Here is a 20,555-nt window from a genome sequence, read left to right on the forward strand (position 1 = left end):
TGCTGCTTTGACTACAAAAGGTCGTTATCCGTTGTTGTCGGTAATTTTGCTAAAAGGTGTGAAAGTCGGGAAAGAACATGGGTCAATGGTCGACCCAGTGGTGGCCACTATTGATAACAGAAACTGTGATCAAATCCAATCCAAACAGGGAAAGAATTTTCCATTACAATTATGAGTAGTTTATTAAATCTGCATATTTGTAAATCTGTTGACAATACGAAATCGTTCCCTGGCCCACCAGAATACCTTCGAAAAATTTCGGCACTTTTGCATTGCCTTTTAGGGAAGTGAGTTATGTACTTCTATACAGCATGGATCAGATTTTGTCAGCATGTCTTCAATGTTTTTGTAATTTGCTTATACTCTACACTTAAAAGCCTCTAATCCCATTTAATATTTTTCTTAGACTTTTCGACTACGCATATGAAATAGAGCAATTGTTTTTGAATAATTCATCTGAACATACCAATTTTTTTAATGCTTTATTAGCGAGATTTCCAACTCATTGCCAATGCACGGAATAAACTCACGATTAAACTTGCCGTGTTTACTAAAAATTAACGTAATTCTCGCGTAACTTTAGAAAATAGCCTATCAACTTTTATAAACAACTTGTTAGGCCCTTTTCACGTGAACCGAAGAACGCCCACGCAAACCAAGAGCACTATCGGGAAGGGGAGAATTTACCCTACCAGGTGGTGTTGTTGGTTTGCGTGGGGGTTCTTCGGTTCGCTTTCTTATATGATTTCTGGGGCTGTGCTGCATTGTCCCGAATGTCTTTACTCCGAATATCACATCTCCGAATGTCATAATCCCAAATCAATGTGTTTGCATCCTCTATTCATTCCTACTCGTTTGAATATTTTTTTTATTTGGGTTCATCGGATTCAAGCCAATTGTGATAACAACATTCAGAGTAACGAAGCACAATCGATTTCAGACCGACCGAAACCTAAAGTCAGAAATTTTCTTAGCAAAGCAACATTTCTTCCCTAGACAATGGATATAAGCCTTAACAGAAGATGCCTGAGATTTCTTTCTTTTTTTTTCATATAACTTGCGCGATGTTTTGTAAAGTGCAATTTTACAGAATGTCTGACGAGCCAAAGGAACATTTTCAGCCAACGAACATTTCGAAAAGATGGTCAACAATTCGAAGATTGATCAGTCTACTGATCCTATGTCGGCAGTTAGTGAGTAACTAGAAAAGCTTGAGTCGTGAGTGGCACTACAAATATAACAAAAGAAGAAAAAAAAAAAAAGAAAGACTACGCTAGTCAAAAACCATTTCGATTTTTTTTTATCTGCTGGATGCTGGTGGTGCAATTGGATTTCACATTACTGGTTTCTAAGTTTTCTGGCTCCGTGAGAAGTTGCTTGTTGAAGGACAGACTTTTGGCTTGGCTCACCTTTAGCAGCAACGATCGTCTTGCAGCGGAGATACCCGGATAGTAATTTCTTTGCGCATAGTTGCCATGATGCGGCCCAGCCAGATGGTGATGATGATCCATCGGGGGCAACAGGCCACTCGAAGGCTGATGACTGTGGGGCTGCACCACCGCTCCATACGGGAAGGAACCCATCGGAGGAAGAGAGGGAAGTGGTTGTGGTGTTGGTGGTGGCAAAGATGGTAGTGATGTTGGTGGTGGTGGTGGTTGTGGTAAAGGCAGGGTTTGCAATTGCGGTTGTGACTGAGGTGGTGGCGGCGGCTGCGGCGGCGGTGGATGCGTTATTTGGTAATGCTTCGTTAGGCGAGTTTCATTCATTATTTTTGGTGGTTAGTCGGAGAGGAACAACGGCCACATTCAAATGGAACACAATCGCCATAAACGTTATAGGGAGATGAGCGTTTTCAAAAACAATTTAAGATTATTTGGTTCGATTTTTTTGTATATACAAACATGCATGAGAAGAAAAGAAGAAAAAATTGGTAGAAACAAAATGGAACGCACTTTTAGTGACAAATTGTCTGGTACTTGTCTTTGTTTTTTTTTATAGCAGAATTCACGTTTGAATGTTTTTGTGAATTGATTATATATCGAGATACTTAAACAATCACACCAATCATTCAATAAACATATAAACGAACTTGCAAATAGCATATTGAAATCGGTGAATGAAAACAGACAAACAGCACTAACCTGATTGACTGCAGGAGCACCCGGCATGGCACCAGGTTGACTTCCCGGATACGGTGGCGGTGGTTCCGGATAGGGCGGTGGGGGAGGCTGTGGCTGACCTGGTACACTAGCTACCGGTACAGCGCCAGGTTGGCTCGGTTGCTGCAGCTGCTGATGCAGCACCGATTGGCCCGCACCGAGCGGTTGTCCCGGCTGGTTTGGATTGGCAACCGTTTGAATGATTCGATTACCTTGAATCTGTTGGACAATCCGGGTCTGCTGTTGACCTTGAATCAAATTCTGCTGAACTATTCCACCCGGATGACCAATCTTCAGCTGCTGGATCCGCGATTGATTCAACAAACTGTCGGAAATGGAAACAAGTAATTAGCCTACACATCTATTGTTGTTTTAAATGGATTTTAGTCATACCCTGTTGAAACGCGCACGGAAACAGTATTATTAGCAGTAACTACCCCGACAGCACCTTCTTTCGATAGCAACTGCGTTCCAACGGGCATTGGCTTTCCCATTGCTGCAGCCTGTTGAACCTGAAAGAAAGTGCAAACCGAGAAAGTAATGGTACATCCAGTCAAAAAATTTAAATTTGCTGCACACCTGGTGTTGCATTTGTTGCTGAATTTGTTGAAGATGCGCCGGTGTCAGCATGTTTTGTCGTATTGTCTTCATTTGCCCAGCAAGCAGTTGCTGTTGAAGTTGCTGAGGTGGACCTTGGGGTTGTGGACCCATCGGTTGACCACTGCCAATCAACTGCTGAAGCTGTGTGGGTTGTTGTTGTTGTCCCATCACTTGCGACTGCTGTTGTTGCTGATGATGAGGTGGTAATTGTTGCTGCATTGTTTGCATTTGTTGAGTTTGCATCATCTGCTGCTGCTGCTGTTGACTTTGCACCATAACCCCTGTTGATAGCTGCTGTTGAGTAACCACCGAAGTAGACGCCGTCATTACAGTGGACTGCACCACCGTCGTGGATCGTACCGCTTTGGAATCATCAGTCTTCTCATCAGCTTCCGGTTTGCTCGGATCTCCAGATGGACCTGCTTTCGCTTTGTCCTCCGATTTATCCCCCTCCGGTTCGTCCAATTCCAAACTGTCCAGCAAATTGGACTTCTCGCCATCCGTCGTATCCAGTTCCGGATCGGCATATTCCAAAATATTGAAATCTGCGCCCATCTCAGCCGTCAAGGAATCTAGCAGTTCGTCGTCGTCATCCCCCAACCCACCAAGTATATCTCCAACGCCCTCCACCTCACCGATTCCGGTATTGTCCTCCTGCTCGAGTTTTTCCAGCTCAGCCGAAACGCTATCCGGTATCTCGGAAGCTCCCTCTCCACCACTTGCCGGCTGCGATGGAGCAGATGTCTGCGCCGGATTCGCTCCACCATGTGTAATGGCTGTCGAACTGGCCGGAGCAGCATTCGATGAAGGAACATGTGCATCACCTTCGCCGGCCAACCTCTGTGCTAGCAATGCAATATTTTGCTGATCCGTTTGAGAAGTCAATGAACCCGACATTTGTCCAATTTGTTGCTGTCCGAGTGATTGGATGTGCCCTCCAGATTGCAGTTGCCCAATAAAAGGTCCATCGGGACGATTAGGTAACTGCATGCGTTGTCGCAGCATCTGCTGCTGCTGCAACTGTTGAGTAATCAACATTTGACCGCCTGCAGCAGTTCGGACAATCTGCTGCCGGATACCAGGACCACCAGGTCCTGGCACCATATTGGGACCCTGCTGCCGAATTCCACTTGCCGGCATTTGCAACCGAGGCCGAGGCATCATGTTGGGAGGCAAAGGTTGCCTGAAGGTAACGTTGTCCATAGGTGCTGGTTGCATTTGAGGATTAGGCAATTGTTGATGCTGAGGTATCTGCTGCTGCTGCTGCTGTTGTTGTTGTTGCTGCTGCTGCTGTTGCTGTGTTTGTTGTAGCTGTCCTGCAGATTGTGGATCTTCCATGAATGGAGACTGAGGTTGCATGGGTTGCGGTGATTGCAAGGTTGGTTGCTGAGGTTGCACCATCACTTGACCTAGACCGGTAGTTGGCAATTGTTGTCGCTGCAGAAGATCTCGCAACTGGCGGTTGCCTTCCTGGATTACAGGTTGATTGAAACCATCCGAGCGAGGAGATGTGAATGGAGAATTCGGAACAGGACCGAACAGGTCACCGGGTCTAGCGTAGACTGTCTGTCGGCCTGAATTTCCGGAAAATTGAGGCCTAGGAGTTCCAGGAGCCTGTGCGTACGGTGTATCCAGATTGATTCTCATTGCATTCTGAGTGTTAGGCATTGGTTGACCGGAATAGGCTGGACTTCGATTTGGTGTCTGAATAGGACTCTGGTGACCGACCGACCGCGGTGTTTGTGGAGAATGATGCATGTAACTATCCTGTACGCCTTCGGAAGGTGGTCTGGCAAATGGATCAAGGCCGGATTGACTGGCCGGTGAACCTGGTAGCATATCGTGTGGCGATTGCGGAGGTTGAGACTGAGGAGAGAATGGGCTCTGATTGAGTCGTTGCTGCCCGGGAAGTTGACGCTGTTGCTGCTGCTGCTGCTGCAAAGAAACCGACATTGGACGACCGGGCATCCCCGGATGCTGGAAGTTGGAAACCGGACTTGACGGTGTATTTTGTCCAAGTGGAACCATCCGACTTTTGTTGACCGGAGAAACGAACTGGTTACGAGATGTGGGCGATGGACTTGCTATCGGACCCATGGCAGTAACATCGGTGGTCACCTGCAGCTGCATCGTGGGATCTGGAATGGGGATTTGGAAAAGAGTTGTATCCATTGTTTCTAGGCAGAAATTATTGCTTAAGCCGTCCCAATTATAATCAAGTAACAATAGGGGCAAGTGGGGCAATATGGCGACCCGCTTAAAAACCAACTTATTAAACATATTTTACAAAAAATCTGTTGCATGCTTAATGCTTGAAGCCTAATTCAACTATCCATTCCATTTAAGTCCAACAAAATTCTTTTTTCTAGAGCAAATATTCGAAACATGTTAGACTAACTAAAAATGTCAAAACTGTTATAAGATTTCTGAATCAGAAAATAAGGTCTATCAGTAGTTTCTGATAACTTATCGTAATTTTTTTTTTTCAGTAGCTTTATAAATGGTAATTGGTTTATTATATGACACGATGTTTTTCTAGTTTTTAATAAACATTAAAAAAATCTTAACAAAATATTACTTAAGTGGAGCATTTCATAAATCTGTATAAATTCGTATGTTATCTTTTAGGAACTGAAATCTCTTCGAAAGAATGAAACATTTATTTTTCGCCTCATTATAGAGGTATAAAAGAACCATGCTTGGAAAATCCGTTCAAGTTAGACGCATTGTCAGACTCAACAAGTGCTGGAACTGGTAATTAAGGTAAAGGGAGAGTGATTTTAATTAAAGTATGCTAAAATTCATGCAAGCGTTCAATCGTTATAACCATTTTGACCTCTCCGATCACGATGCCTCCGGTAAAATGTGTAATGAAAAATTGGCAATCTTTGAAAAATGATTACGCAGCAATTTAACCGTATGAATCTTTAAAGTCTGTAGTTTCAAATGGCGGCAAAAGATTCGAAACTCGTCAATAAATGGTTGAGCTATGATTTTTCAAACATTGCAAGTTTGCCGTTACACATTTTACCGTAGGCATCGTGTTAAAAGTGACAGTTATTCCGAACCACCCTGTACAGATTCAACATAAAGTTTAAAACCAAATCCACGGCATTAGCCGGGTGTCTACTGGAAACCTGGAAAACCGGGAATTTTCAGGTAATTTTATTTTTCCATAAAATACCTGGAAGTCTCAGAGAATTTGATAATTTTCTTACTAAACATATTTTAAAGAAAATAATGCATTTTAAAATACTAACACTTGATTTTCCTCGTCATTTTCATTCACTCATTGATCTTTATATATCTAGAGTGGATAAATCTTCAGTAGGAAATAAATTTAAAATTAAGAGGCTTGAAATGTTTTTTTTTTATGGAATATGCATACTCTTACAAATTTTAAAATAGAACAAGTTTTTGAAATTCTGTACTTAAAAGTTTTAATAGGGGAAAGAGGAGCATAGTGAGCATGGATTTCTTATGGCTTGAAACAAATTAATTGGTCAATACTCATTGCAATGGTGATATTGAACTTACTTTCAATTAATTTGATCAGAACAATTAGAAGTTTGGAATTGGAGAGCGGGATGCTCTCTTATCCATACTTCAAAAGATTTTAAAGAATCTGGAGTCAAATTTTTTGCACAGTTTTAAAGGCTCATTCGAGCCCCGTAACGTGGGTAGATCATCTTTTCGTGGTACGTTACGGGATGTAAGATCTACCACCGATTCCTAGTCCTGACTACTTCAAACTAGGGGAACAGCATTTTTCAGTAATCAAAGGAACACATCTTAGTCCTTGTTACTTTTTATGCCTTGTTGATAGTGATAAGACTCGGTTTTGTCCACCGAGGATGAGCTTGAAACAAGGAAAAATGAGTTAGTTAGTCTTCATATATGTGATTCCTAATCTTCAATTAGTTGTTCCCTTGATGTGGTTAAGACTAGGGTTCTGATGCATGGTCATTATCGGTGTCAGTGTTGGCAAAATCAGAAATCAGTTGATACTTTCCAGCTCTCATGCGCTCGCAATATCACGCGTGATATTGGAATAAAATATCATGCTCGATATTGATTTTACAAGCTCCTTTGATATTGCGAGACTATTCACAACGTGCAAAAATCAAGCTGAGAGTTGACTCGACACAAAAATGATTCCATTGCACATCGTTTTCTTAGAAAGAGAAAGCATAGTTTGCTATCTTTTTTTTAATCTTCACCGATGGCAGACGCGAAGGGACTGCTGCAAGCCGTTATGGAAGTTTCGGTTGCATTCGGGTGTAAAGCAAACATCATTAAACTCGATCTCACCACAGTCTGGTGAGATTTGCAGTTGGCGAGTTTTGTTAGCTTGATATTCCGAGCTGCGATATCACAGCTTGCAAAATCAATCGCAGTTGTTTGCTTGTTGATTTTTGTCTACGAAAATCAAGCGTGATCTTGGGCGTTGGTGAGATTTAATTTTTTTGTTATTTTCCCAACACTGATCGGTGTCATTGCTTTATTTTGTTGGTAACGAATCCAATTTTGACTGACAAAGAGGGGCGCCTTTGGAGGGTGTTTCAACACTCCGAAGGGTATAAATAACGGGATCTTTCAATTTGAGTCGGATTCTTGCGATAAATGCAAGAATGACAACTGTAAAAAAATCGAATACTTCATCATTTCTCTATAATGATGGAGTAATACCAACAATCAATACGAAACTAACGATTTTAAATTGGCTCACCACTTTAGTAGCCTATTGGTCCCAAGCAAACGATTAACGTACCCTATTCTAGTTGAAATTCTATTACTACACTATGTTTGTTTTGATTCGCTATGAAAGTTTGACAGATAACATCAGGGGTGTGTGGATTCATGCAGAACATGCAGGGGTGAGTGAAATAGCTTGGGACTGCTTGGGACCGTTGTTCTGGTACTGAGTGAGCCAAAAATAATAATGATTTTCTTCGGGACCCAGTGGTCTTAGAGTTACCTCTATGGTAATACCATAGAGGTCCCAGAAGGTCCCGAAGAACCATGCTCAACTTTTAGGCTCAGTTCTGGTACTATCTTCGGTCCCAAACTAATCGATGCACCCCTCGAAACATAGGAAAATCTACGAACCCCTCATTTTATCTGTCAAACTTTCATAGCGAATCAAAACAAACTTAGTGTAGTACTAGAATTTTGACTAGAATGGGATACACTAATCGATTTGCTTGGGACCAATAGGCTATTCAAGTAGTGAGCCAATTTAAAGTCGTTAGCTTCCACCGGTTGGTAATACGACGTGCACTAAACTAAGGACACGGAACATACAACAATAGATCAAATTACTGGTCGCAGTGGTGTTAGGTCCCGAACAGAGAAAAAAGGCTCATTCCAAGGAAGTTCTGGGGGGAAATCTTTGAGAAAAACATCAAGTGCAATCTGCTTCGGTAGTTCTGAGGAATTTTAGATTTCGTGTGAAACCTGAGATAGTTTTGAGTAGAATATCAAGAAAAACCTTGAATTAATTTCAAAGTAAATTTTTTATGAAAAGGAATTTCGGAGGAGCAGAACTCCAGTGAACTTCAGAGAAAAATTCCAACTTCGGAATCTGGAGAATAAATCCTTGGATTCCAAGGGAAGGAGTGAGATTCAAAATTAATGAGAATCAAATTGAATGAAATTTCTGAGAATCATTCAAAATGGTGTCTTACTGAGGAGGATTTCAAGGTAATTGCGAGGAAAATAAAAATAAAATTGAATTCGGTGGATAGTTCCAACGAAATTTTGATGAATATTTCAATGCAATTGCGAATAGTATGTTAGGAATATTCTAGTGATATTTTTTAGACAAATTAAAGAACCGTTCCAACTGAATTTCTAAAACAATTCCATTAGAGTTTCGGGAGAATAGAAAGCGAATGCTGAAGAGAACTCCAAGTGAATTTGCACGAGAAATCTTCAATGTATATGAAGTGGACTATTCTGAGGTCTTCCGAACTACTCGAAAGTTCCTAATATTTTGTTGACGTTAACGGAACTACCGTGAAGTTCTCTTTTAGTTCAAGAAACTAGCATGATGCTCACAGTACTTTTCATCAAATGTTTAAACTTCTCTGACCGTTTTCGGACTTCGATCTTCTCAAAAGTTTTAACAATTCTCTAAACTTCTTTAAAATATATGTAATTTTTCTAATGTTAACGGAACTGCTCTGAGGTTCTCTGTTCTTTCCTGAAGATCTCTAAACTTCTCTTAAGTTTTTGCAGTTCTCATGAAGCTAATTGAGCTGTCCTAATAATTCCGTGAACATCCGAACATAATTTTCTTAACATATCTTAAATTTTCGGAAATTTTGGGGCTTATTTTCTGAAGCTAATTGAACTTACACCCCCTGAAATTCACCTAGTTTTGGAGCTTACTAAAGTTCTTTGAAATGCTCTCGCATTTTGCTAATGTTCATGAAAGTTCCTGAAAATCTCGGATCTTCCCTTAAGTTCCATAGAATTCTATGAATTTATCGAAATGTTTCTGAAGATCTCTGCACTTTTGTGAAGTTTTCGAAGTTGTTCTGAAATGCTAGCAACTTCTTCAAGCTCCCGGAATTTTCTTGGAATCGAAACGAAATAATAAATATTGTTTTATGATTTTCACTGAAGTTCTCAAGATTTCTCAGAAGTTCGTGGAACTGCCATATAATTATCGACATTAATTCATAACTTCTTCAATAGCCTAGACTTTTCTGATGATATTAAAATTTATTTTCTGATATTTATATTCATAATTCCCTGACGTTTCTGAAGTTTTTCGATCAACGATAGAATTCTTGGAATATCCCATAATTCCACGGAACTCCGTGTAAATCGCTGCAAATTTCCGTAAGTTGATGGGATTGTTCTGAACAATCTGTTGGAACTCGAGTCTCGAAGTACTCGGAGCTTCACTGAATATCATGAAACTATCTAACAGTATCTATATTTCTTAGAAGTTCTCTGAAATTTCTTGAAGATATCGGTGCTTCCAAAAAATTCTCATATTTTTTAATGAATGGTTCGTTCTCTAATCAAATTAGCCAAATTTTCACATTTTTTTGTTAGTTATTGAAATTTTCATTGTATTAACACTCTTAAAATATTCGGATGTGCAAATAACTTTATTGCATTCCAGAAATTATCTCTGAAAGTTGCTGAAGTTTCCGGAAATTCCCTGTATTTCTCGATACTTATTTAAGGTTTCTGCAATTTTCTTGAAATTATTGAAATTATTCGAACTGCCCTTTGATTATCTAATATGTCTTAATGTTCTCGGAGCTTCCATGAAGCATGAAGCAATTCTATTGAAGATCTCGGTTCTGCTCTAAAATAAATGGAAATCTCATAAACACCTTTAAACTTCCCTGAAATTCTGTGCAGTTCCAGAAATATTTCTTAAGTTTTCATAAATTCTCTGAAGGACTATGCACTTCGCTGAAATTCTCGGATCATCTTAAGGGTTCTCGATGTTTTTTGAAACTAAGTTCTCTGAAATTCCCCAAAGACCTCTAGATCAAGCATTTCGGAGGTACTAAGAACTTTTTGAAAATTTCCACAATTTCCGCAAGCTCTCTATATTTCTGAAGTTCTTGACAACGGTGACGTTCTTTGAAATTCTAGGAACTTCTTAACATTTCCTGCAGTTTTTCTGATGTGAATAAATTCGCTTTGAGGTTCTTGAAGCTTCCTGTCAGTTCCCCATATTTTCAGGATGGGGGCGACCTCGGCGTAGTGGTTAGAATCCATACCTCTCACGCCACGCCAAAGTCAAAAATTCAAATCTCACCCACAGACAAGTCACAAATGACCCAAGAGCGTTAAAGTGACTAAAAAATATGTATATTAACGTCCTTTACGTTCCCGTAGTTTGTTTATGAAGCTTCACTGAAATCCTCAGCATTTCCTTTCATTCCTAAGCATTTCTGTAAAATTACCACAATTGAAGTTGATGGGACATCACTGAAGATCTCTAATCTTTCATAAAGTTAATTAAAAGCTTGAAATAGATCATTTATTTATTTTTCCGTAATTCTGTCGATTTGAAAATTTTCAATATCTTGTACATGGAATACGAAACTTCAAGACATTGAATATTTTGAGATCTTAGACTTACATTAAATAAGTAAGCGTTAAACCACCGACGAACCAACGTGATAGCTTATACAAGCTACTTTCAAACTCGTGCCCAAGACGCCATATTTAAAGTACGTTGCATACCAACATCTCCGGAGAACTTTGAGATTTGGGCGTAATCGCTTTTGTAAATAAACAAGTCAATCACCGATTGCTCGCGAATAAAAGCTTAATCTCGCAAATATGCTATACCAAATTATTGAGGCGTCATTCTTCTACCTGTTTGTGTTGTTAGTTTTCAAGATTGAGCTTTAATTCACGAGAAATCATTGATTGACGCGTTTGTTTACAAAAGCAATTACGCCCTAATCTCGAAGTTCTCCGGATCTATCCGACCGCGTCATACCTGGGGTGGGACGTGCTGTCAAATCAGCCTACTGATCATTCTTGTATGTAATTGGTTCCAAACGTAAACAAACCCTGTAGGTTTCTTATGGCTTGTTTACGTTTGGAACCAGTTATGCGAGGTAGACGACGATTGTTCGTATTTGACAGCCACCTCCTCCCCTTGCGTCATAGCCCCTCCACTGGCACAAAAGTCATTCAAGAACACTTTGCTTGAAGCCGATTGTTTTGGCTCTTTGGTTCGATTATACGTCAGTTATTGACAGCTGATGTAAAAATTACGAGTTTCAGCTCCTTTTATGCGTTTGTTTGTACGACCATGGTAACATTGTGGTATTGATGAACATTTCTCAAGTGAATAGTGTTTTCAATTGTTCTCTCGGTGTTTTTCAGTTTTGTTTCTATCGCTCTATGAAATTAAAAGAAAGAAGTGCATGAAAGTGATTTCACGGTGACTTCAAGAAAAAATGACCGTCCTATCGGTTGGTCATACTCGGATTGGTGAAACTCATCGCTAAGCCATGATGATGATAACGTATGACCGAAGCTTAAAATCATTCCAACATCAACGCCATCGTTATCACTGACGGCAGCTTCAAGAACCAACGGCCGTGCCAGAGGATTGGTCATACCATGAGCAAGGACACGAACCCAGGTATAATTTATATTGCCTTGGTTTGCGTCTCACCTCGTTTGACAGATCTGATCGCCCGTTTGAAAGTTCCAATCGTTCGTTTGACAATTCGAATTGTGGACAAACGAAATGCTCCTCGTCGGTTCGTCGGTGGTTAAACTTCAACATTATATGGATTTGATTGTAAAGCTGTTTAAAACGTTCGTGTTAATTGCTGTTGTTGTTGTTTTAATAGCATATTTTTACCCTTTGTCTGTACCTCTTAAGTAAAGCTAATTTCATTGCGAAAATCATTCAAATCGGGTATTAACTAAAATTCGGAACATGTCTCTACTAAGATGCAGACATATCAAGAAGACTTTAGCATGCAAAAATATCAGAGAAAAAATCATTTTGATGAATAATCTAGATTGCACCAATTTCCTGGGGTATTGAGGTAAATACATATTCGTAATCTGCATTAAAATTAAAATTAATTTTGGTACACTGGAACTATTTTAAATAAGAACGATTACATTAGCAAAAATCACTTTATTAGCGCCCCTCGGTGTCACTTTGTATGGGAGCGAGCTGTCAGTTTGTCAGTTTAGTGTCAAACAGTGTAGTTATTATTTTGCTTTAAATCTTGATTTAAAAATCGAGATGAAAGTGTGTGGGTTCGAAAAAAATATTGCTTACTCAGAAAACGAAGCTCTTTCAGATAATATATAAAAATCAATTTTTTTTTAATTAAAGAACTCAATTAGCCAAATAAGTAAACACCCTGTAGATAGAGAAAGACGATTAAACGTCAAAAAGCTCTAACACCTTCGAAAAAACAGAGAAAAATCAAACGTAACTATTCAAATCGACGTATCTGCTTTTGTAAACATGCACTTCAATTGACAATTTGTGGTAACTGCTAGCTCACTCACAGTAACTAACAACACCAGCTAGTATGGGGAAAGATTCCCCTACCTGATGATGGTGTTTGTTTGTGTGGGAGAGTTTTTTTTTTATTATGGTCACTTTAACACTCTTAGGTCATTCGTGACTTGTCCGGGGTGAGATTTGAACTCGTGACTTTGGCTTGAGAAGTATGGATGTGAACCACTACGCCGGGGTCGCCCCTGGGTGAGTTAACAGTTAAGACAAATCGTCGATTGAAGTGATTGTTTACAAAAGCAGACACGTCGATTGAAGTGATTGTTTACAAAAGCAGACACGTCGATTTGAATAGTTACACTTGAAATAGGCATCGATTGGACTATCAGATCCTACACACTGCAAGGAAAATTATTAGTCTTAAAATAAAATCATGCTAAAACAAACAAGAAAAAGTGACTTGACCTTAATAGAGGAGAATTTTAAGTGACTGGCTTGAAAAAAGTGACCAAGTCACCAAAAAGTGACTCGCTACGAGCCCTGCAAGGGAAGTCAAGAAAATGCCCAAACTGACAGATTTTTCTAGATCGTTTCGAAGGTTTTGCATCTTACAACAAATTTGATTTAACAAAGACTAAAATATGGTCAAGATGCGAATGCTTAATTTTGAATTGCTACATTTTAAGAAAACTGAGTTTGTTTATCCGTTATGTGATCGACAGGGTACCCGGGTACCTTTTCAGATTTCATGTTAAGAAATTATACAGTTATTTCACGACAGGAAACCAGAATTCAGTGACATCTTAGAACTCATGGAGAGACAACTTTTCATGGAAAAATATTTCATATGCAGCACTGGACTTTGAAATGGGGGTCCTGAAATTTTTTACCCTTTAGGAGCTCGACAAGGGTACCCGGGTACCTACCCACAAAATTGAAATGCTTGCTACTGCGGTCAATTTTGAATCTTTTGGCTCCATCGTATTCAGAAACTTATCCTCTTTCTGAACATTGCCAACAATGTCCATCCAGAATCGTCTGGTTCCCGGAAATCCGGATTTCCTGTATAACGTTTTAGAACTAAGCATTCCCGTAGTACCTCTAGTGGCCATAGAAGTTTTTGGGAAGGAACCCCTACAATATGGATATCAAAATTCATGAATTTTCAACAAAAGACCGTTTATCATAATTTTGTAGCCATTTGATGGATTGTCTCCGGAACGGCCATTCTGGAGCAGGTTTCCGTAGAGCCTATTGACAATAGAAGTATTTGGGAAGAAACCCCTACAATATGGGTATTAAAATTCATCATTCTATCGGATGATCAAAAAATTAATTAATTAATTAATTTATCTTTATTAGGAAGGCTTTTAGTCTGGGGCTGGTTCGCCTCCAACTCAAATCAAAAAATTATGATAAACAGTCTTCTGCTGTAAAGTCATGAATTTTGATGCTCATATTATAGAGGATTCTTCACATACACTTCTATGGTCACTAGAGCCCCTACGGGAACCTGCGCCGGAATGGCCGTTCCGGGGACAATCCATCGGATGACCACAAAATTATGATAAACAGTCTTCTGCTGTAAATTCATAATTTTTGATACCCTTATTGTAGGGGATTCTTCACAAACACTTCTATGGTCACTAGAGGCCCTACGGAAACCTGCTCCGGAATGACTGTTCCGGGGATAAACCTTAAAATGTTCCTCAAGTGAGCTGAAATTGTGTCTTGAAGGAGATTCTGATACTTTGATATCGATTCCTTCGAAATTCTAGCGAAAGTAGCAAGAAAAATCTTCTACAGGAAATCTACAGGAAACAATTCCGGATGAACATTGTTAGCAATGTTCAGAAAGAGGATAAGTTTTTGAATCCAATGGTGCTAAAAGATTCATAATCGGTCAGTAGCAAGTAGGGTCAGGTGGGGCAAGAGTGCCATATGGGGCAAAAGTGCCACCTGCTTGTATCGAAGCCTGAAATACATTTTTGATATTTCTTATTAATGGGATGCTATAAAAAGCCCTTCAGATATACTGCATCAAATTTGGTTATACATTATGATGTAAATATTATCAAAAAATCTAAAAAACTTACACGTTGTCGAAAACTTCAAAATGTTATAAGAAATCGATGACATAAAATAAGCTTTTTCTCATCATTTTTCTAAGAAAATTTAATAATACGATGTAGATTTTATTGTACGGTAATACATTTTGCGACATTCAATATATAAATACTTATTCTTGCATGTAGATCCTCAAAAAACGTATTTGAAATTCGTCTTCTCCACGGGGGCAAGAGCGCCATACTTGCCTGGGGCAAAAGAGCCATAGTAAACAAGACATATAACCTCAAAAAGTTGTCGCCTCAGAGTGAAGTTTCGAAGTGATGGTGCGTGTCTACAAGCGAAAATCGTTGCGTAAATCGTGGTCGGAACAGAATATGGTTGCGGCCATACGATCCGTGACTAAATATGGGATTTCTGTGCGAAGAGCAGCAGTGGAACACGGTGTCCCTCGCAAAACGCTATCGAAATATGTGCTGCTGGCGTTGGAACCTGGATCGCAACATTTGGGGCGCTTCGAGCAAGTTTTTTCTGTGCAACAGGAACAGGAACTAGTTGAGCATGTTATCAAACTGGAAAGTCGGCTGTACGGAATAAGCTGCCACGATATGCGCAGTCTTGCTTTTCAGCTTGCCGAAAGGAATGGAATAAGTCATCCATTCACAGGGAAACTGGGCTTGCCGGAACCGATTAAATCTTTCACCTTGTTGACTAATTAAAAAGTAGTTTAAGAAGAATATGAACCGTTTGATTGCGAAATTTTGATGATTTTCTTGTTATTGAGTTATATGGCCGTCTTGCCCCATGGGGGTGGCACTTTTGCCCCACACTGTTTTTTAGCTTTTGTTGATAAGGCATATGAAAACAATTAAGAAAAAATATTTAACGTTTACATATTCAGTTTCAGATACAACAGGTTTAAGTAGAGGATGTTTAAGATTCTATGTACATCATTTGTTTAAAAAAAAAGTTAGATTAACCTATGTTTATTGAAAGATTTTCTTAACGTGGCACACTTGCCCCACCTGACCCTATTTAAATTTGTGGGTACCCGGGTACCCTTGTCGAGCTCCTAAAGGTGTTCTTTTTGTCGATCACATAACGGTTAAAAAAAAGTCAAAAATAGGCATTAATGCAAGATGATTTTCATGGAGAATTTGTCAAATTCCCGATGTCCCTGGCAAACATAAAATGCCGACCCTTTCCCGGTTTTCCTGATAGAGTTGCCACCAGAAGCGCCCATTAATTATATAACGAGAAATTTCAAAAAATACACCCCTCTTTCCATGGTTTATTACATAGTTCAGAACCCTGTCTCCCTTAGAACGTGACAGCTAATAGATGGATCCCTTGAAGGGAAAATTATTATAAGATAACTTAAAAACAAGCGATTTTTGTGGTTTTGTTGTCTTTCCTGTCTAAAAAGAAAAAAAAAACTGATGGGAAGTAAAATATATAACAACAAAAAGGTTGATAGAAATTACATCGTCGAAAACAAAAAAAAAAAGCATGGCGCATTGCGCTTTTTAAGTCACCCAGCTACGTAGATCCATGATGATATATGATAGTTTTTCTACAAACCATGTACCAACCCCCGAGAGAAAATTTCACCAAGGATTACGATCACCTACCTTGAATCATCAAATGCTGCTGGGTTTGCTGCTCGCGAGCACGTTGCTGCTGCAGCTGCTTCCACTGCCGCTCCTGCTCCGCTTCTCGCATACTCTTCTGCTGAGAGTTAATCTTATCTTGATCCTGTGTTTTACATTCAAAGAACAGCAGCATATCGGGGAAGAGAACAGAGAAAAGTGTGCTTTAAAACGTTCTACTGCTCGGAGGAACTAATCGCATGTCTCGGATATATTGCCAATAATACGTGAACAAAAATATGTAAATACATAGTAATGCTTCTTAATAAGTATTCTTAATTAGGAAAGTAAATACATAATCTACCGTTAATGGAAGCACAGATTTGATTTTAAATTTCAATGCTATCATCATCGAACAATTGTTAATTTTAAAGAAATTTTCATTAGTAGGCAATAGTTCAAGTCCATTAGAAGAAACCGCACCATGAATCGCATCGCACTGTCTTGGTTCTGCTTCTGAGACGGTTTGTTAACAACAACAAAAACGGTACTGCACGAAAAATGAAGGAAACAGTGATACACGGTGGTATGCGAATTACGGAGACAAGGGTTTAAATCTACTTTGGGTTTGGAAAAAGATTTTGATTGTGCAAAAGTATCTTCAACGTCTGTTGACAAATCTACTACTAGTTGGGAAGTAAGATGCAAATTATCTACAAACGGTTAACGTTGCTAGAATAACAAACGGGTGGATTTGTTAAATGATGGAAACAAAGTTTGCTCTTTTAACTTTTGCAATCAATGTATGGCAACGTGGGGCTTACGAACTTCTTTGAGAGAGTATTCAAACTAGTCTACTCTGTATAGAAACATGGGATACTCTGTGTCGGGCGGTGAAATGAAAATTTCTTTAAAATTAATGATCTCGAACTCAACGAACTGCGGCCGATAACAACAAATGAGAAAGTCAAAGCGAAATAGCTTCGACCTGAACAATTACTATCGGGAAAAGGCACTAATATCTCTTGAGTGAAGGGGAAAATGATACAACCGAACAGGATGATGAAAAACAAAAAAGAGATGAAATGGAATCATGCGAATAATGAGAAAACGAAAAAACATGGGAAACTACTACGATCGTGCATAATGGGCTCTACTGAGGGAAAGCAAACGTTCATGCAAAATTAAATGAATGTAACTAGCCTACAACTGGATATCAAGATGTGAAAACGTTAAGCCTTAACTGGTCCTGGTCAAAAAAAAAATCATAAGCCAAAAATGACATGCAAATCAGTAAAGAGCAAACAATTTCAAGCTGAGCGTCGTCAAATTTTGTAAATTTATCGTAATTAAATTTACGCAGAATTTAGAAACAAAAGGTATCTTTTATCATAATAGGATCACAATTCGATTAACAGGGGTCCAAGATGTATCGAAAGGCCGAAATTAGCTTTGCTAAGGAAGAAATCAAACAAACTAACAGTTCCAACTTATGAAAAACGCACTAGGCATCAGAAAAGTGCTCAATTGACAAAGAAGGAATGTACAAAACATGGAGCCAACTAAACAACTCTCCATTGTTCTCAAACGGTACATCGATCAAAAGGAGCAAATCGAGCAGGTAAAAAAGTACGCAAAACACAATCAATAAAAACTAATATTTAGAACAAACCAAAAACCGTCAAACAAAACCCAAAAATTCGCAAGTAGAAGAAAACCAATAACAGATCAAATCGTTTACGTTTGCTAGCTTTCATGGTTCTCACCGTTTCTGGTGCGGTAGTAGAAGTGGTAGTAACAACAGTAGTAGTAGTAGTAGTAGTGGTAGTGGTAGTAACACTAGTGGTAGCAGTAGAAGAAGAACAACTAGTTGTGTTGGTGGTGGTGGTGTTGGAGGTTGCACTCGTACTAGCACTTAGCAAACATGTGGTGTCGGAGATGGTGGTGGTAATGGCGGTCATTGGATTAGAGGAACAACCAAGTTCGCCACTGTAGGGGGCGCCAGTCGGATTCGTGGCCAATAGGGAGTTACTTGTATCGCTGTAATCAGCCACAGTAGAATTGCCATTATTGCTACTAGAGTCCTGCAACGGGTGACTACTGTTGACGATACTTTCGAAGCTTTCGCTACCACCAGATTCATTGATATTGCAATTGTTCGAATCGCTACTCATACTATTGTTGTTATTGTTGTTGTTTGTGTGAGTAACGCTGGTCATGTTCGTGTTGTTTTGGTTCTGTGTGTTTGCTATGATTGTGTGTGTTTGTGAGTGCGACTTGCCAAAGGAGTCGTTGAAGGTGTGACTCTCGTACGAGGCCGAATCTAGAGATGGCAGGGTTCGCATGATTTCCGACGGAGTCAGTACGCGAATTTGTTGGTCATTGCTGACCATATTAGCTTGCAAATGAGGCGTTACCGACCGGGACGAGCAGGGAGTTTGCGAACGTTGAGGACTGTAACCTGGACTGGGCGTACCCGGCGGTTGCTGGCGTTCCATGGGCATCATAACCTGTTGTTGGGTCTGCAAGTGAACCGGTGTTGTTGCCAGCAGAATTTTCTGCGAACCATCGGGACCCACGTTTATAAATTTGTTAACCCCAGTTCTCACATGAGGATGCTGCACACCAGGATGTTGAACCTGCTGCTGTTGTTGGGCAGCGATTTTATTAATCGTTTGCAGCGAAGCGGCCAAAATGGGGGATTGAATAGCGGAACTGTTTCCAATTATGTTGAAATTAATATTGGAACTCTGAGGCAAGAACGGTCGGATGTGGGTGAAACCAGGCCTTATAACGGCACTTGAGTTGGTATTGAAATTTCCATTTGGATTCACCGTCACATTGGGAGCTGGACCATTGCGCAAGCCATACTGATGATGATGCACCGTAAAATGGGGCGAAATGTTGGTCGCTATCACATTGGGAACGAAAATGTTCCCTCGATTTGTACCGATAGTAAATGTCTTCATAACATGCGTGGCAACAGATTGACTTACCACTACGTTTACATTCGATTGTGGAATGGAATGCTGCTGCGCCGGTGGATGCTGGACCTGACCCATCTCGGTGTCATTCCGTGCGCTTCCCAACGAGCTCGAGTTGATATTCGAAAGGTTTATGAAAGTGTTTGCTACGTTGGCCGCTACCAACAGATTTGATTTGTTTGCTGCACAACTGCTCGGGGTGGGCGTTTGCTTCTCCACGGCAGACGAGAGTACATTCGACGTCGCATTGTCGCTTAGCGTGTTGTTGGATAGTAGTGGATTAGTATTGAGAGTACTGGTGCTAGTAGTAGTGGGTGTGCTTGTAGTGGCATTCTTGCTACCGTCACCAATAACAGAGTCTAGGGATGCATTGGTATTAGTATCGTTAGAAGAAGAGGGTGTGGTGTTACTATCGAGAAGGGCACTAATAGCGTTAGAGTTAGATGCTGTTGTTAGCTCGTCTAAACTATCGGTTCCATCGTCCAAAGAATTTCCTTGCACCTCGATTAGCTGCTGCTGATGGTGCTGAAGTGGTTTTAGGACTTGCTGTTGCTGCTGCAGTTGCATCTGGGCTTGAAGCTGCAGGTGTTGATGTTGATGCTGTTGTTGTTGCTGCTGCTGCTGCTGCTGCGGATTCGTGGTCATCAATTGCGAAGGATCGGTAGTACCGACCAGGAGTGCGGCGGAGTCAGCAGCCACACCACCCTGCTGTACGACGACGGATGATGGTGGTTGTGATGATGAAGATGAGGAAGGTGATGGAACTACATTCACTTGACCTGAACTATTACTATTGCCGTCTTTAGGTGACATTTGTGGTACCTGAATCGTTTGAAGGGGTGGGAAGTGTGGCAATATATGAACCATAACCGCATAATTTATTTGAGAGGATGTTTTATTGGTAATAATGGGTAAAACTACAATCTTCCTACGAACGTATTGTGTGTGGATGTTGGTATCATGATATGTATGATGCAAAATATTACGCGGTATATTGAATGCAATGTAGTTGTCCTTAATTTATATAACATGACAGGAGGAAGGGATGGACCTGGGAGGGAGACACAGATAGCACACATGAAATTCACTATTTCATAGTTGGTCCTTCTTGTCAAACATTTTTTGCATTTGAATTTAAATATGTTGTGATTCTTTGGCGTTGTAACAGTGTGCAGTG

General features: G+C 40.0%; 1 protein-coding gene across 5 annotated transcripts in view; it reads right to left on the reverse strand.

The window, feature by feature from the left end:
• LOC135707558 (histone-lysine N-methyltransferase 2C-like) overlaps window positions 1-20,555 on the reverse strand; it is a 73,728-nt gene that overhangs the window by 25,048 nt on the left and 28,125 nt on the right. For 4 of the 5 annotated variants that reach the window (XM_065229402.1, XM_065229401.1, XM_065229403.1 and 1 more), the window contains exons 9-13: window positions 19,880-20,200; window positions 16,437-16,560; window positions 2,739-4,897; window positions 2,553-2,671; window positions 2,142-2,484 (exon numbers count right to left, since the gene is read on the reverse strand). In XM_065229402.1, coding sequence (XP_065085474.1) covers window positions 2,142-2,484; window positions 2,553-2,671; window positions 2,739-4,897; window positions 16,437-16,560; window positions 19,880-20,200 — 3,066 coding nt within the window. The remainder of the gene's footprint in view (window positions 1-2,141; window positions 2,485-2,552; window positions 2,672-2,738; window positions 4,898-16,436; window positions 16,561-19,879; window positions 20,201-20,555) is intronic. The other variant, XM_065229404.1, reaches the window with a different exon arrangement.

This window comes from Ochlerotatus camptorhynchus, unplaced genomic scaffold (genome assembly GCF_037179485.1).
Source record: "Ochlerotatus camptorhynchus isolate MF236.1 unplaced genomic scaffold, CSIRO-AGI_Acam_v1.1 ptg000314l, whole genome shotgun sequence".
NCBI classification, from domain to species: domain Eukaryota; kingdom Metazoa; phylum Arthropoda; class Insecta; order Diptera; family Culicidae; genus Ochlerotatus; species Ochlerotatus camptorhynchus.